The 19305-nt window shown below is 36.4% G+C and overlaps 1 protein-coding gene across 1 annotated transcript in view; it reads right to left on the bottom strand.

Moving 5' to 3' along the window:
• Positions 1-1929: 1929 nt before the first annotated feature.
• Positions 1930-19305, bottom strand: part of LOC135205599 (uncharacterized) — a 349446-nt gene continuing 332070 nt past the window's right edge. The window contains exons 11-12 of the mRNA XM_064236373.1: positions 15443-15974; positions 1930-5998 (exon numbers count right to left, since the gene is read on the bottom strand). Of these exons, the coding sequence (XP_064092443.1) occupies positions 3235-5998; positions 15443-15974 (3296 nt within the window). The 3' untranslated portion in view covers positions 1930-3234. The remainder of the gene's footprint in view (positions 5999-15442; positions 15975-19305) is intronic.

The following is a 19305-nucleotide window of genomic DNA, read 5'->3' as shown; positions in this document are numbered from 1 at the left end:
TACATTTACAGCAAAGGTAGACTACGTAAAATTTAAATACACAACCTGTTCGGACTTGGAAGTTGTAAAAAAGAATTAAATACCACTGGTCAAAAGTTAGGTCATTACCTCATGGTTTGTTTAATACAATGATGAGTGGTATACACTGAACCTCGGCCTACTTAGACTACCTAATTATAACTTGGAATAAGTGGCACAACATATATTGTGGGTTAGGAAACAAAACCAATTTGGCCATGAAGACCGAGTGTTTAGGAAACCTTTTAATTTTGTAACAATTAAATGATGGTGCTACCCACAGATGAAATTCCACTCAGATAAAGTCTCTTGCAACTGAGACTGTAAACTCAGCAAAATTCAAAAAACTATTTTTTGAGGATGGCACATAAATTATGCATCTAGAGTAATATACGGCATCATTTCATTCCTCAATTCCTGGCCGAACTAAGGTACAAACCAGTTTTTTTTAAGCATTGTTTTACATGATGAAATCCTTAACATTGCACATCAATATATTGTTCTTATTAAAGTTAACAATATCCTCTTTTTAACAACTTGCTTCAACACAATTGGCATAAAACTATTGGACCTGACATTAAGAACCTATTCCAGAGTACGTTATTTATGGTCTGAGTACGTTATTTATGGTTACTAACGAAGTGCAAGACTCAGTAATAAACTTCTGACCATCTGTACAAGGAGGTGAAGTTTATTATTTCATGAATCAGAAGGTACCAAAGACAATTGATAAAATGTTAACAACTTGTTGAAAAAATTGTTTACTACTTTATTTTGTTAAAGACTGGGATAAATAAAGTTCAATAATTAGAGAAGAAAAGATTATGCCATAATACTTTACTAACAAATATTAACAGTAGAGTTCTTTTACACAAGTAAATTTCTTTCCGCTTATTATTTTCTACAGTAGCCATTTAATATTTGTTTTCTATCATTCAACTGTCTATTTTCTAGTCTCTTTGTTTACTTACTCTTGTAGCAAAAGTTTTACTGATCATAGTTTTTTTATACTATGTTGCAGGGTACTGTATATCGCACTGAAATAACTGCTTCACATTTGTTGTGATTAGTCCATGATATTTTTTTTACTTAATTCCATTTTATAATAAGTTAAAAAAACACTGCCATATCTTATGACCTTTTATTAGAACATTAAAATAGCATTCTATCTATCCATTACACATACATAAATGGCTCTTAATATACAGTACAAAGACTATACTAAATATATACAACCTGGGAAAAAATACATTAGGTGAATAAATTGGAAAAAAAAAAATACTTACCTCATTACAGATGGCATCCTTCACACTATAGAATAATGGCAGCTGTTTACAAGACAAGTAAAATTTATATTAAGTCTCCCTGCAATACTGCAAAATTGCACAAAATTCCAATTGTAATTTAAAAGGAGAGCAATTTAATATTGGAAAGGAAAATTAAAGAAATATATTAACAGTAGAATACTAGAGAAGACTAGTTCAACTTACCAAAGACAATTTACTGCATTCTGCACTGCTTTACCAATTAATTTTCCCCCTCTAACTTTCACTGAAAACATTTCAGTAGAGATATCTTCCATAAAATCACTACCAATGAGCTTTTAATGGAAAATAATCAGTCATACCCAAATATTCACCAGAATATGTCTTTAGTACATAAATTAAGTAAACCTTCTCTAAATATTAACTATATTCTATTCTTCAAAACTCACATGAAAAATACTTCATGCTTGCCAAAAGATTATTCAGAATTAATGATCATATATATATATAATATATATATATATATATATATATATATATATCATATTATATAATAATATATATATATATATATATATTATATAATATATATATATATATATATATATAATATATATATATATATACTATATATTTATATTATATATAAAAATGTGATATCTGCACAAGAATCTCCACACAGCAACAGAGCAATATTCCATCAAAACATATCGTACTTCTTGTCCAATTGTCATGAAAATATCCCTCATGTATGAAAATATCACTCATGTATAGAAGATGCAAAATACAGCCATTCAAGAACAAAATAACCTTCAGCTTTACATCAGTTTAAGATAAAATTCTCTTCTGAAATTACTCAAGTTATAATATCCAAAATTGTTTGTGAAAAACCACCATGTGAAAGCTCATTCAACAATAGCTGAAAACCCTGATCAAAGAAAATGCCCCAAAATTAACTTTGTACTTTAACATACTAAAAATCTAGCATCAATTTTAATCTTTCTTGCGTTCTCACATCTTTTATGCAATAAAATATGTCCTTTTACTAATTATTATTCTTACTCACTTTATTTAGCCCTTTCCTTAATTTACCGTACATAGCAATATATCACACACAAAAATGATTACCTCATCATTATTATTATATAAGGGATTAGTTTATCCAGACCTCTGAGCCTCATCAACTCATTTCATAGAGTGCTGGAAAAATTATGCCAGATCACTGTAGTATATTGTAATCAAAGCTGTATTATTAACTTTCATAATTCTCAAATGGTTTTAAATATCCTGCATATCCATAAAAATATATTTCTCTCATCTCCAACCTAAATTTACAAAGTAGGGAAATTTAGTAATACTTATCTCAGAAACATATTACCTACTTTGTTGTAAACATCACTCTGTTTTACTATATGTAATGAAACCCTTATCTACACAGGTTAAAATTGAGAGAATATAAGATTCATAAATGAAATTTAATTCATTTTGAAAAAAAAATATACAACAGAAGAAAAATGTCAAAATTTGTAAAACTATTGAATGTGTAAAATTTGTTACCAGACAAATATTCAGTTAGTTTCAGTAAAATTGCTCTAGATGAATGAACTAAATTAACACTAACTAAACTGTGCTTGGTACAAGTTAAAAAGGTTTAAAAGTGTGTAACCACGAATGAAGGACAAAAATATTTCAAAATATTATAGGTTGAAACAACAGATGAATAAAATTTCATTGTAAATATGGACACTTTTCTACAGAAAATATAAAAATGTGGTTTTCCTAGCATCCTCTACATTTCTCATTTAAATTGTAATTTCACAACTAAAATAACAAAAATAATGAAGTTCCAAAGTTAAAAAAAAAACCCTAATTTGATCTGACAAGAAGAGATTCAACCAAACTGATATTAAAAAGGTGGAAAAGCGATCTAATTAAATATAACAAAGGAGATTTAACGGAATCTATTGAGAAATTCATCAATGTGCTGTTCACTTGGAGCCCTTATAGGTAGTATACTTGCTTCTTGCTGCTCTCCAGGATATGACTGCTGGTTATTTCTCTGGTGCATCATGTGCTGCCCTGGATGACCCCAATTACTGTCAGTGATTCCCCTCAGGGACTGACTGTGCAATTGAGAAGGTTCGCCTCTAATTCTCATGCTATTTATATCTATTCCAGGTTCATTTTCCCCTAAATTTCTACTCAACACATTCCTCAAGTCTCCTTTTATTTCAATATCAAACTCAGTACCTTCCCTGCTCAAAAGACCACTATCTTGGTATGGTTCATTTCTCACAAACTGACTGGTATTTTTATAGATGTATCCTCTATCTGCATGAAAATTTCTTTGGCCATTATCCTGATCATCATCAAAATGCTGTGTCATCTTATAATTATCTTTACTGAAATTCCTATTATCCATATCAAAGTCATGGTCCTCATCATATCCCCTCCTATGGCCAAATGGCATGTCACCCATACTAAGTCTATTTTCATCCATCTGACTTCTTTCAAAAGTTTGGTCAGAAAATTGCCTGTCACCTCTACTGAATCTTTCATCCATTTGAAAATATTCATTATTCTGGTTTGAAAACTGTTGGTTCCCCATTGTTAATCTTTCAGCCATCTGATTAAAGTCATATTCATTACTTTGATTTGAACACTGCAGTTCATTTCTCCCAAATCTTTTTCCCATACGATTAAATTCATCATTCTGAGAGTAAAACTGTTGTTCATCTCTGCCAAATCGTTCATCCATCTGGTTATGTTCACTGTTCTCATTTGAAAACTGTATTCCAGCTCTACCAAATCTCTCATCTATATGACTTTGTTCATTACTTTGATTTGAAAAATGGTGGCCACGTCTCCTAAACCCACTTTCTTCAGTTTCATTTAGTTGATCCTTTTGTTCTGAAGTTTGGAGCCTTGTGTCTTGCAATAGAAAATCTAATCTCTGGTTCATAAAATCAATAGTACTTTTATCCTTCTCCTTAAGATCCCATGGCTGAAAATTACTCCCGAGATCTCTCTCCACATCATTACTTTTATCATTTGAATTTTGATTATCCAGACTACCTTGCTTTTGTGCAAGATAATTATGGCAAAGGAATGCAGAAGTTTCTCTATCAGAGGAGTTACTAGGGAATGATGGCTCATTACCTTGTGAGAATGAGGGATTACTTTGAACTGAACTTCTGCTCTGGAAAGATGAATCATCATTTTCATTTACAGAATTTTGAGGCTGGAATGAAGAAATGCTTTCCACTCCTGATGATGGTAATTGTACTTGATTAATGTTACCTTTTACAGATTTACCAGGAATAGTACAAGAAAATGATGGGCTGTTATTGCCTGAACCTGACATGTGAGTTCTATCCCTTAATGAATCAGCAAGGAATGAATCATCACTCTCATCTCTTGATGAAGGATTTGAAAAGAATGATAGACTACTATCCTTTTGGAAAGCTTCTGGAGTAAGAAATCTCTCAGAAGTGTTTCTTCCCAATTCCATGGTGGTATCATTCAGGCTTATCTGAAAGTGAATCCTTGATACCTCTGTGTATATATCATTAATATCTTGGGGTGCTGGATTAATAATACCTTCATATGCAAAAGTATTTTTGATGAATTCTATGATGGCCTCAGTGCCCTTTTCATGTGTAGCACGTGCAATCTTATTAACATCTAAACCTCGTACAAGTTTTGGTGCCACTTCTGTATTCATTTTAATATTCTTGTTCAGACCTGAACTTGATGCTGAAGAATCTTCCTCAAGATTTTTGCTACTAGATATTGCACTATCCGTAGCTGCAACTGCCATTTCTTGCAATTTCAAAGCAGCAAATTCTTTTAATTTCTTTGTTTCTTCAAGGGCTTTAATCAGCTTATTTCTCTGGGGTCCTCTAGGTGCGGTTTTTGCAATGGATTCAAGCCTTTTGTATGCCATTTCTATTAACAACGCATTGTCATTTTCTGTCAGAATACTGACTGCTTCCTTAGAGTTAACTCCTGATATACTTATTTTGTCAATTACTACCTGTAATGCTGGCTTCAATACTCCTAAATGATTACAGACTTCTCCAATGACATTCAAAGCATGACTCACTGAGAAAATTTCACCTTCGCTATCTTGTGATGAACTTCTTTTGGATCTCTCTCTTTCTTTAGATGGTAATTTCCCTGACCTCCTTGAAGGAGAAGATTTGTCACTGTTCCGTCTTGATCTCCTTGAAGAATCTTTCCTTGAAGGAGAAGATTTGTCACTATTCTGCCTTGAGGATGGAGATTTTCTTTCAACGCTATTGGATCTGCCTCTAGACTTCAATCTAGAACCATGAACATCATCTCTGCTTGATGATTTTCTATTACTGTCATTTTCATTTCTGGTGTCACTTGTCTTTCGTTTATTTGATGATTTTGAATCTCTACTTTCAGATTCCATTTTAAACTGATTTTTCAGTATAGCAAGTTTTTCTCTCCATGCAATTTCTTGCATACCAGTGACAATAACCTTCCAAAATTCTTGCCATCTTTGTTCCTTATGGTTAGCATCAATTTTCCCAGGATACTGTTTTTCATATCTTTCACTAAATATTTTGTGTTTGCTTTCAAATTCTGGATGGACTTCAGGGACATCAAAGAACAATTTGGTTTCTTTTGAATGTTCCTCTTTCAGATCAAGTTCAGCTACTATGTAACCTTTCTTATCATCATACCTGTAAACAAAAATTTTCTATTACATCATTCAAAAGACAAAAGTACAAAATATGTTAAAATTTTGTGAGTTTAGATTAACAACAAAATGTTTTTTTTTATTAGAGAAACTTTTGATGACATCTGTTAAAACACTAAAAAAAGACAAACGCACAAAATTTATTGACATTATATAACAGTTGAAATTAACAATAAAAGTTTTGTTGGTGAATCAGAAAATCTTTTGACGTCATCTATCAAAAAATTTTAAAAATAATCCTTTTAACAAATCTAATCTTGTTTTAGTTAAAGTGAACAGTTTTTAATCAAGTCTTAGTTGGCTGACCTTGAAATATTAAGTATCAAATTACTGTTTGTATCTTGTATCACAAGTACTTAGAAAATAATTTAATATGTTGTATAATTAAGAAAACTGAAAGAGAACTCTTGCCCATTTTACTCTTAAGGGGAGCACATATGCCATAAGGCCTCATTTTTAAGTAAATGACTATTTCTACCTTATGAAGGGATTTGCTTCAAATTTTTACCGTTTTTTCTACAACTAATAATGAAAATTCTCTTGTGGCAATCTTTAGAAGATACAACTAATAATGAAAATTCTCTTGTGGCAATCTTTAGAAATGAAATCTCTAAGTTCATTTATCTGCAAGTTGAGTATAATCATGATGTCACTTTTCAAAAATAATATGCAGAATAAAAAGTTGCACTAAAAAATGAATTTGCTGATGACAAAATCAACAACAGTAGAGACCTGGTCCTCAACTGTACTAGAAATCAAAATAATTGTATTTCAACGTGAAATTTTGAGTAAATTTTGCATCAGACCTCTATAGAAAAAACCGGAATCCCACCCAATGAATTGTATGCAAGTTCCTAATATTTTGAGAGGATCAATTCACAAGGTTGGTGGTTCGGCATGCTAACAGCTGACCTCTGAGTCATTTGGGTGTGTGCTGCTACTCAAATCATTTTTCTTTCAAAATCCAAAAAACTGACCATAGAAAATCTTAAGATAAAAAAAAACCAAGACAATAAAATAATTGTACTACAGCTGCCAAGCCTTAACATTCCTAAGTAATATCTCTCTCTCTCTCTCTCTCTCATTCAGGATAAGATACTACTAATTTGAGTCTCTAACCAATTGGTATCAGCACATATGCACAAACTGCGTGTGCACACATTCATGTTTAAAAATGACTTTTTTTATGATAAAATAGATCAAATAAAGTTTTAATTATACTTACCCAGTAATTATATAGCTAAGAGTTTCACTCGCCAGCAGTTAAAATCCCAAAATTCATGGGTCGTGCTAATTTTCTATTTGTTTTGGTTAGGTAATAATGCCCCGCCCACTTTCGGGGCAAGAAAGAGGAACGACACAGCAAAGATCTAAGTTTGTTTATGCTCATCAACAGAAATCCATGCTAGGGGATGGAGCGTGGGCTCCAATTATATAATAACTGGGTTAGTATAATTAAAACGTTATCATAAAAATGTCATTTTTAATTATACAACTTCCCCAGTAATTATATAGCTGATTCCCACATTGCAGGAAGGTGGGAAGGATGGATAATTCTACCTCAGATTCATAAAAATACATAGAATGAGCATAGAAAAAACTTTTCCAAAATTAATCAAAATATTTGTTGATTCCTTACCAAATAAGAGAGTTGTAGCAGGAAAATACTGCCTCTGGTTGCCACTCATCTTACCATGTAACAGCGTGGCGGTAAAGCCATGTAGCGCCTATTACATAGTGGGGCCATTATAGTGAAGGACAATTCCAGCTGCTAGAAACGGGCCCAGGGTACTGCTGTCTTCATACACCGTTTCAATGTCACAGAGATAATGTGATGCAAACACGGATTTGCATTTCCAAAATGTAGAATTAATAATAGAAGTAAGAGATAAATTTCTCTTAAAAGCCAGAGAAGTGGATACTGCCCTAATCTCATGAACTTTAGCCTTGCAGACCGGGAGAACTGTCCTCCTTAACTGAAGGATGTGCTTCTCGGATGACGTCTCTTAAGAAGAATGCCAGAGCATTCTTAGATAATGACTCTGAAAGAGTTTTTGACAGAACACCAAAGACTGCCAAAATCTCCACGGATGTCTTTAGTTCTGTGGAGGTAGTACTTTAAGGACCTCACTGGGCACAGAGTTCTTTCCTCATCGTCATTTACCTAAGACTTCTGTCAAACTAGGGATAAAAAAAAAAAGAGTGAGGCCAGAGATCAGAGGGAGACTTGTTCTTGGCTAGAAACCCTAGTGAATATGAACAAATAGCATTCCCTTTCGAAAAGCCTATTTTCTTATCAAATGCATGAATCTCGCTAACCCTTATAGCTGTTGCTAAGGACACAAGGAAGAGTGTTTTTCTAGTTAAGTCCCTCAGACTAAGTTCATGCATAGGTTCAAAACAAGACCCAGACCACTTTAACAAAATATCCAGATTCCAAGGCACCATAGGAGAATCTTTATGATAAGAAGTATCAAACGATCTAATAAGATCAGAGATGGCTGGGTTGGAGGACAAGTCCAAGCCTCTGTGACTAGAACACAGATGCTAACATGGCCCTATAGCCCTAATGGTAGAGGAAGACAGGTTTCTTACTGACCTCAAATGAAGCAAGAAATTTGCTATTTGCATCACAGTGGTCTTAGAAGAAGAGATGTTGGAATTCTTACACCACTCTCTGAAGATTCTCCACTTATTCTAATACACGTTGCTAGAAAATCATCTCCTACACATGGAGATACCCTCTGAAGCTCCCTTAGGTTTTTGTGGAATCTGCGGAAGAGTGGTTGTCTGAGTAGCTGCTTCTTTTGAGGAAGCAGCCTCGAGAAGTCCACCAATAGATTTACAAGATCAAGGAACCATTCCTTCGATGGCCAGAAGGGGACCACCAAGATCAGAGAGACGTTGCTGTGTACAAGGAACTTGTTCAGCACTTGCCTTTTCAAGCTGAATGGAGGGAAAGCATACTGTTCCTAGTCTGACCAGTCCAGAAGAAAAGCATCCACTGCCCATGCCTGTGGGTCTGGAACTGGGGAACAAAACAGAGGGAGACAATAGTTCCAAGATGTGGCGAACAAGTCTACCGCCGGTTTTCTCCACAGTTTCCAAAGGTCTAGGCAGACCAGAGGATCCAACGTCCATTCCATCAGAGGGACCTGTTTCCAACGACTTAGCTGGTCTGCTAAAACGTTTAGCTTTCCCTGGAATAACCTGGTGACTAAACAAGTATTGTTTTGTTATGCCCAAATGAGGAGATATCTTGCTGCTTCGTAAAGAGAGACAGAGTCCCTCCTTGCTTCTTGACACGATAGAGCAGTTGTGTTGTCCGCTTAGACCGCTATCATCTTGTTTTCTACTTCTGATGTGAAGGACTGAAGGCCCAGGTGTATTGCCTTTAGCTCCTTCACAGTGATATGTAGAGATCTTTGCTCTAGGGACCACACTCCCAAGATTTTGCTTTGCTCTAAAAGTGCTCCCCATCCTAGGTCTGACGCATCTGAAAAGAGTTCGGGTCGGGGTTCAGCTGAAAGGGAGACTTGCTTTCTGACAGTCTCTTCTCTGAATTCCACCAAAGGAGGTCCTCTTTTATTTCCTGTGTTATAGGAAAAACATGCAAGTCTGGAAGCTCCTTCCTTTTCCAGCTTGCTCTCAGATAGAATTGCAGGGGTCTGAGATGTAGCCTGCTGAGCGACACAAACTGCCATCTATGCAAAGAACCCAAGCAGACTCATCCAATTGTTGGCCGAGCACTCGTTTAAGGCCAGAACTTCTTGTATCTTTCTTATGCAAGAATCTACTCTTTTCTGAGTCAGAAAAACCTGAAAACTCCGAGTCACTATGATAATTCCCAAATATTGAATCTCCTGAGTGGGAATTAACTGAGATTTCTGGTAGTTTGCAAGTATTCCTAACTCCTGTACTAAAGAGAGAATCTTTTTGAGGTCCTCCGCACACTGACTCTCTGACTGGGCTCTTAGGAGTCAGTCGTCTAAATACAAAGATATTCGTATCCCCTGAAGGTGGAGCCATTTCGCAATGGGAGCCATTACCCTGGTAAATACTTGAGGCGCCGTCATCAGTCCAAAGCTAAGGGTGCAAAACTGAAAAATCTTCCCTTCGAACACAAACCTGAGATACTTCCTTGACATGGGGTGTATGGGAACATGGAAGTATGCGTCCTGAAGATCTGTGGACGTCATCCAATCTCCTGGGTGAATGGACGATAGGTCTGTTTGGTTTGTTTCCATCTTGAATTTGGTCTTTACGATGAAGATATTTAGGGAGCTGACATCCAGGACGGGTCTTCAGGCCCCCGATGACTTGGGGACTACAAAGAAATAATTGTATAATCCTGGAGAATAACAATCTTGAACAACCTCTATTGCTCCCTTTCTTAGAAGAGAACTTACTTCGTCCCCTAGAGCCGAAAACCTCCCTGATTCTCTTGAATAAACCATTAAGATGACTGGCATGCTGACTAAAGGAGGCTTCCTGAGGAAGGGGATAATGTAGCCTTCCTTCAGAACCTTGACAATCCAAGGTTCTGTCCTTTTCTCTGCCAAACTTCCCAAAAACATTAGAAGTCTGGCTCCTATACTTGTGCAAAGAAAAGCATCCTACCTTGAAAGAGGAGCCCCTCAAAGAGTTTTCTTGACGATTTAGAAATGAACCTCGTACTTCTGGGGGGGCCTATCATTCTGCAAGAATGTACTTTCAATATTCTCATATTAAAAAGACAAGCATCACAAGAATTTGTCTTAATATCTGTAATGCCACCACTGGCAAAGAAGTGCATCTGCATTAATGTATTTAACACTTGAAAAGATCACTGATACTGAGGATACCTGGGGAACTTTCTACATCACAAAATCCATTTAGTTTGATTATAAAAAACTACAAAGGAAAAACTGATCTTTAGTCAACCAAAGCTTGTAAGTTAAGCTCAATTGGCTATACAGTAGTACCTCGAGATACGAAATTAATCCGTTCCGAGGCGGCCTTCGTATAATGAGTTTTTCGTATCTTGGAACACATTTTACATGTAAAATGGCTAATCTGTTCCAAGCCCTCCAAAAACACCCCAGTAAATTTCATAATAAAACTAAATTGACCTATAAACAATGAAATACAACAACAATTTGGACCATTCAATACCTAAATTAAGAATAAAAATCCAAACCTGTAAATAAAGTGTATATTAGTGTACAAGAAATATTATTACTGTAACGTAAAATGTCGAAGCTTACCTTTCGAGTGAGGCTATCTCCGAAAGTAGCGGCAGAGGAGGAGGAGGAGGACAAACGGCAGATACGTACACTTAACTTTACGAAACACATAAAAAAATGTCAAAAAACAAACTAAACTTTACAAAACACATTAACAAAATTGTAACACTTAACTTTACAAAAAATTTAAAATAAAATTTATTTTGTCTTCTTTTGATTTTTACATTTCGTTTTACTTTTTTATAGTTTACGTAATTTCAATTTCTTCACCACCGAATGGATGCCAGTCCGTTTACGGAATTTTTCGAACCACCCATGAGAAGCCTTGAACTCTGGGGTTGCCGTTGATGTCCCCTCTCCGCCGTCGTCTTTGGCTTGGGCAATCAAATCGCCGAAAATAGCGCTGGCCTTCTGGCAGATTGCCGTCTCGGTTATCGTATCGCCATCGATTTCTTTGTCCTCGATCCATACAAGAAGCAGCCTTTCCATTTCATTATGCACATGGCTCCTCTTGTTGGACAAAATAGTGACGCCCTTGAAAGGTGTAGCTGCTTTGATGGCTTCCTTCTGCTTAAGGATGGTGCCTATCGTCGACGGATTTCGGCCGTATTCCTTAGCAATCACACTCAACCGCAAGCCAGCTTCATACTTTTTTATTATCTCCATTTTTGTCTCCATAGAAAGCATTCTCTTCTTTCTGTGAACTTCAGCAACTTTCTTGGGACCCATGTACGTAATTAAGTTACGTTCTCACAACACGATAAAGTAGCACAACACAATAATATGTACGTACTGCAACGAAATCACTAACGAATTTACATTACTAAACGAAATCGTTGGAGCGAACGAATGCCGATTGCATACAGTAAAGTTTCAGGTGCGAAGTGGCCGAGGTAAAGCACGCCAACACGTAGTACGTATGTATAGAAGATGCATGATGGGAGGGATGCTGTCCAATTAGAGAGAAGGATTCATGGCTTGGCTAGCATCAGGAACCAATGGGAGAGCAGGAGGATGGTGGCAAGTCTACTATAACTAAGATGGCGGCGAGTCTACTATAACTAAGATGGCGGCGTGCGGCGCGAGTTTCAGAATTGTTATGGGGCGAATCTCGGACTTTCAGAAACCTTTCATATCTTGAAAACTTTTTGTATGTAGAGCAGTAAAATTTTTCGTCTTTGCTTTCGTAACTTGGATTTTTCGTAAGTTGAGCCTTTCGTATCTCGAGGTACTACTGTATTTTGTAACCAAGTAGTCAGGCTAACTCAATTTACCTTTAAGTAAACTCAGATTATCTTACAATGTTAAATAAGTCATTGACTAAGGAGTTTCAATAATAAAATTGTCTAATATTATTGAATTTTTGCTAATTATCCCTTTGTTAGACATGAAAAACAGGACAGCACTTATTGCATAGCCTAGTCATTTAATCCAAACTTCTCACCTTGTGGGAAACCAACTGTCTCCCAATGTTAGCAAATATAATCCTACCCATCAAAATTACAAGAAACCTAAACTTTTCACTGGTTCTTTCTTCTGAGGAATTCTCCATGATGATTGAAAAAAGCACTTAGGAACATAATTTTCAGAGCAAAACCCTGGACAATCAACACTGGCAAAGACCACAAGTGTAATGAGGAAAATAGCAGACATACAAGTTGTTGCCACATCAACAGAAGCATTCACTGTCAATTAGAGACAATGCCCTCTTGTCTTGACTCCCTTTATATTCTATCACTGTGCCATTCTGGCTAAGACCTACTATAAGAGAATTCTTTGAGATTGGTTGATCTGTCTTATGGAGCCCTGAGGGACCATGATAGCAACTCCTTTGAGAATGAACAGCAGTTATGCTATAAAAAAAAGCATCAGCATTACTTAAATGTCATTTTAATCATTGCCTCTGTATGGATGATTAAGCCAGGGTAAGTGCGTATGGAGTGGGAAGGCCAAGAGACTCCAATTGTCTCATGTTATATTTTGCTTTATTTTAAAAAATTTTGCTTTATTTTTAAAATGACATTTTTATAATAAAGTTTTAATTATACTTACCCAGTAAGTATATAGCTAAGAGTTTCACTCGCCCGGCAGTTAATTTCTGAAATTTGCGGATTGCACTAATTTTTCTGTACTGTTTTGGTTAGGTAACAATGACCCCGCCCACTTATGGGGTAAGAGAGGAACCAATTGGCAAAGAGGTGAGTTTGTTTCATGCCTTTGAAAAGAAAATTCCATGCTAGGGGCCGGAGGGTGGGCTCCGATTATATAATTACTGGGTAAGTATAATTAAAACTTTATTTTATTATAAAAATGTCCTTTTTAATTATGGGACTTATCCAGTAATTATATAGCTGACTCCCACATTAAGGGATGGTGGGATGCATGGATATTTCTACCTCAAACATTAACACTAAAAGGCTAGAAAACATTTTCGTAACAATATATAAAAAATTTTTGTGATTCCTTACCCGATAAGAGAGTTGATGAAGGAAAGTACTGCCTCTGGATGCAATCTTCTTATCATGTCCAGACGTAGCTATGAAGCTAGTAAGCGTCTACTACTTTAGCGGGACCCTTGTGGTGAAGGCAATTTCCAATGGCCAAAAAATGATAGGTAAATTACCCCTGCCCAGGGTTCAATACCAATAATAATCTGAGAAAAAAAAGTTTGTTACCTATTTCCAAAACATGCCTAAAACAAAATACCACCACCACCCTACCAAAGGATTGGAGGGTTCTCAGGCACTTTGTACCTCCAGGCTTCCCAAAAACAAGAACACCTTACATCATGAGTCTTTGGAATGCTCTCTCTTCAGGTTTCCTTCAGAAGGAACAAGCTCTTGACAGTGACAGAATTTTTATGGAGTTTTTGGTTTGGCTACAGTTCTTCCAATGAACTTCCCTGTTCTCATTTGTCCTTTTTACAATACAGGAAATGGTTTGAAGACCACCTTTGTGCTACTTTTGGCAGCCCTTTCACTCCTCAGACATCCATCTCTCCTATGTTGTTTAGTTTTACCAGGGGCTTTCTGGTATACCTAGACTAGTCGTTTGGCTTTGGCAAGTTTCTAACCTTCACTTATCTATCTATGCTGTGACATAGCAATCATGGAGGTTTCTCTCAAGTCTGATTATCACAGCTGGTCATAAGCTACAAATCAGGGGCTCTATAGTCATCCATCTTCCTTCTCTTCAAGACTTTATCCCTCTTGGCTTTAGCACATGCAGTGCTGCGTTTCTTTGAAGTGTTTGTCTTTAATCACAGGTACTTGGCATATGTACTATGTATATTCGACACCCGCTATTCACGGACTTTTCTAGGGGCCATATACTATACCCATTATTCACGGATATTTGTCTATTCACAGTATTTTTCACTGAGAAATATTCACATATTACTGTATTTTCATATCATTTTCATAACTAAATGCACTTTTGGTGATAAACTATTAAAATACTCAGGTGTAAGCATTTTTAGTTTTTTTTTAACTACCAAATTCAGAAGTTCTATGCATTTTTAAAGGGGTTTGAAGTATTTACAGACTTTAGCTATTCACGTGGGGGGGGGGGGGGGGTTGTTACACACATTCCCCATAAATACGGGGGTCTACTGTATATAGGGTTACTTCGTCTCTTACATCCATCAATTAGGAAGCAACCTTGACTTCTAAGAATATTGATGCTTCACAGTTCATTGTCTAAGGGAGTTGGACTTCATCTGAGTCTTCTATTGTTTATGGGGCTCTTTTTTCTTCATCCTTCCTCCTAGATTGTGACTCGGGCTAAATATGATTAATTGGCTTTGTATAACAAACATCTTTTATAACGATATGCAGGTATGCAAGCCCACTATCCATAATTTTCAGTACTGTTAGTGTTGGCTGGGTCTATTTCACACAGAATAAGGATAATTATGATTAATGGATTTGTATTGAAATTTATTTCAATGTAAAAAATTGCCTTATCCATGGATAGATGTTTAAATCATATCACTTTTTATTTATAAAATCCTCCAAAGGCTTAGGTCTATATTAAGAGAGAGCTTACAGGTTAAAGTATATATCTGCTGTAAATCAAAAGGCAAATGAATAGAAGGAAGCTCATGATGTAAAGCTGAAGGGGAGTATTTACTCTTTAACTGCTACAAAATTATTATACACTAGGCTGCCATTTTTCCTAGAAACAAGCACAAAGAAACTTACCCAGAACGTCCATAAGGTGAAAGTCTTCTTTTCTTCTGAGAATCCCTGGATGAAGCATGGGGAGACCCAGATCTCTTTAAGTCCCTTCCAGGAGATCCGCGAGAGCTCTTAAATGATGCAGGAGATCTTCGAGAATCTCTCAATAGCGACCTGCTAGAATCTCCAGAGGATGGTGATTTGCGTGAACTCCTGTTGGAATCCACTCCTGGATATCTTGAATTTTTAGTAGAGTCTGAAATGTCATCTTTCTCAGGAGTATCCTGTGCATTTGAGGTAGACACACTTTTTCCCGAATTTGCTTTTTTCAACGATGCTCGGCTTGAAGATGTGCTCTCACCTCCATCATAATTAAATGGGATTGAGGCATATGTCTTGGATTTTAACTTTGTGGAATAATAGGGGACCAACTTTGCATCCAATTTGGCAAAAGGTTCAGGAGGAATAGTAGGGTTCTCTTTAAAACTCCATGACTTTGGCTTTTCTTTGCTTGATTCAACATAAGTGCTCTGTCTCTGCTTTTCATTAACAATTTCTGAAAAGAAATTTGCATATATAGTCAACACACATTTTTCATTTTAAAATTAATAACCAACATATAATAATTATATTTTGCTTAAATGAATTACTTAAATGCCTTCAAATATTTCAAATTCAAAATATAAAAAATAATCATACAGTATTTGATCTGCTTCTATTAAAAAATCTTTTCAAGAGCTTTATTTCATCAAAACAATAAGAATTAAAAACATAAATTCTTGCTTACTGTATTTTAATGGCCATGTGAAATTTTACTTCTAAATCTAAATCTTCTGACAGTATTTAGATAAGCTTATTAATAAAAACCTTGAATCCAAGAGAAATAAATGAAGAAACTTTTTCAGCCTGCAGTGGAATTTCAATCTACACACATACATATATAGTATATATATAAAATATACATACAGGCAGTCCCCGGATATCGGTGGGTTTCCATTCCGATGACATAACGATAACCGAAAATCGCCATTAGTAATAAGTTATTGGGACCTCTGTTGGGTATGTGTCGGCACCAATGGCAGATTATCAGTGCCAATAAGCAAAAATCAGCACATATTAGTGCTGAAAACTAGACAAGACCCATAAAACTGGATCACCAACAACCGAGGCTGCTGATAACAAGGGACTGCCTGTATATAAATATATATGTAATACATACTGTCACAAATGTCCTTTTGGGATTTATTAAAATTTTTTTTATAAAAAACATCCCAAGTTAACATATAAGAACACAGAGTGAGAGACCAAAGATGCACAAGTTGCTTTTCACTAGGATGTTTTCCCCCTTATCATTTGTATACCACTAAAGTGTCAAAAGCAAAGGTGATTGGCCACCTGCATAAATGTCATTTTAATGTCCTGTCAGACCCATTTTTCCCCTTGTATCATCAATCCTAAACCGACCAAAGTGCAAAACGTAACATGCTTGATCAATTCTGACATTGTTCCTAGATGGGAAATGAGAGCATCTTTGGGGACTTTGCCCCTCTCATGCCATTATGAATTCCCCAATCAATTTAACTGAGAGCCATACCTCTGTCCTGTCACTTCCAACCACTGCCATGGTTGACCCTTGCAGCCTGACACCACACCTGCATCTCTGCCACAAGCAGCTCAGACCCTCGATTAATTGTCTCACTAATGTTACTCCTTCTTTCTGAACATTACGGGCTGGCCTTTCATCAACCTTCCCAGGTGTAGGCAGTCCCTGGTTATCGGTGCAGGTTTTGTTCCGATGGCTTGATGATAAGCGAAAATTGCTGACAGCCGAAAATCTGAAATATTTGGGGCTTATCGGTGTTGATAAAGGGTTAATGGCACCTTTCAGGTATGTATTGGTGCTGATAAATGGAAACTTGCGCATTTTGGCACCGAAAATCGGGAGCCCAATAAAACCACATCACCCATAACCGAGGCCGCTGATAACTGGGGACTGCCTGTACCTGCTTGGATTAGCGGCACACTCAAAGAATTCTACAATGGCCAACCGTCAAAGCCATTATGGTATAAATATTGGCTTCCCTGGGTTATACTTTGCTAATGTGTTTTACAATCTCATTCTGTCGCTTATCCTGTTGGCTTGGGACTCTGCTCCAGTCCCAAATGATGCTGTCCCTCTGAAAGTGGTCCTTGTCACTATCAAGTGATGTCTTTGAGAACCCAAAAGCGCTGTCTTCACTTTTCCTCTTTGGTGGGGAACTGTACGTGATGTTCCTTCCATTGATGTGCCCTACAAGAGATTGGAGATTGGCTCTGATATACACAAGTCTCATCCAGGGACTCAGGTAAAGTGATTGGAAGTTGTTTGTCCAGCCTCACCAACTTTACTTATACTTAATTTTTCCTCCTGTTCTCATAGCTACAGTAGAACCCCCGTTGCGGGGGATGGGTACCAGAACATCCACCTCCCACCCCCATAGCTAAAATCTGCAAATACTTAAAACCACTAAAAATACTTGTACTTAAGTTTAATAGTTTGAACTGGATACAGGTACAGCAGCCGTATCCTGATGGCAATAGATATTGGTACTGTGTGAATATTGGTACTGTTGTGAATTGTGCATGCACTAACCTTTGTTTACCACCTCGGGCATGATATGATATATCAGTGTCCAGTGACAGCAAGAAAATGGCGACCAAGCAACGTGGACCGTATCATAATAATACATCAGTTTTCACCGAAAAACAGATGTTTTCAGGTTTCAACAAGCTGAAAAAGGCAATAGATGTCTATGAAGAGTCAAACTTCCAGAAATTGTATATCCGTAGGTCACGAACAATCGAATTGGCCCTGAAAAGAGCTCCGAAGAAGAGATTCAAAGAAGATTTAGGGCCTAGCTAGTAAAGTACTGCAGCAGTTAGTAGTGTGTCTAATATGAGAAACATGCTGTTAATATAGACCTGATTTGGATAATAACTTACGATTGATTAGGCCGTTTACCAGAGGATCAACTTTGGTAGTTTTACTTACCACCATGAATACAGCAAACATAGCACAATTTCAATCTTCTTTGAATCTCTTCTTCGGAGCCCTTTTCAGGGCCGATTCGATCGTTCGTGACCTACAGATTTACAATTTCTGGAAGTTTGACTCTTCGTAGACGTCTATTGTCTTTTTCAGCTCATTGAAACCTGAAAACATTTCTTTGTTGGCGAAAACTGATGTATTATTACAGAGAAGATTAAAAGAAGATTTGAAGTACACAGACTAGTTTAGTTTTATTTTATTGTATATAAAGTCAAAATCTAAATAAGTTTAAGTATTATTGTGATTTATATTTTCATTTACTGTCAAATGTTTTGGTGCTTTGGTGATGAAAGTATGGTGCTTCGCTTTGACATTTTGAATTGAAAATGATCAGCAAAACAATTCAGTTCGACTATTATTATTACTACTGTGGCTGATCTTCTAGTGCCGTACCTATAGCTCTTAGCAACAGTGTATGGCAACTGCTGCATGATTAGCAAACTGGAAAATGGATACGGATAACTGCCGTACTTACAGCAAGTCAACAACGCAATACGGCACCACTGACAGAATCTGACGTACCCCCACCACACTATGTTATTTATATGGCAGGAAGTCTGAAATTGACACATGCACAATTCACAGCCGTACCAATATCTATCACGATCAGTATACAGTTGCTGTACCAATATCCTGTGCACTTTTTATCACAAAAAGTGCATTTAGTCACAAAAATTATATGAAAATACAGTAATTTGAGAATATTACTCAGTGAAAAATGCTGCAAATAAGCAAATTTTCCACAAATAATGGGTATACACAGTCCATCGAAAACTCCGCAAATAAGCGAGTCCGTGAA

The sequence above is a fragment of the Macrobrachium nipponense genome, chromosome 24 (assembly GCF_015104395.2).
Source record: "Macrobrachium nipponense isolate FS-2020 chromosome 24, ASM1510439v2, whole genome shotgun sequence".
NCBI lineage: Eukaryota > Metazoa > Arthropoda > Malacostraca > Decapoda > Palaemonidae > Macrobrachium > Macrobrachium nipponense.
This window is presented reverse-complemented; position numbering and strand designations above follow the sequence as displayed.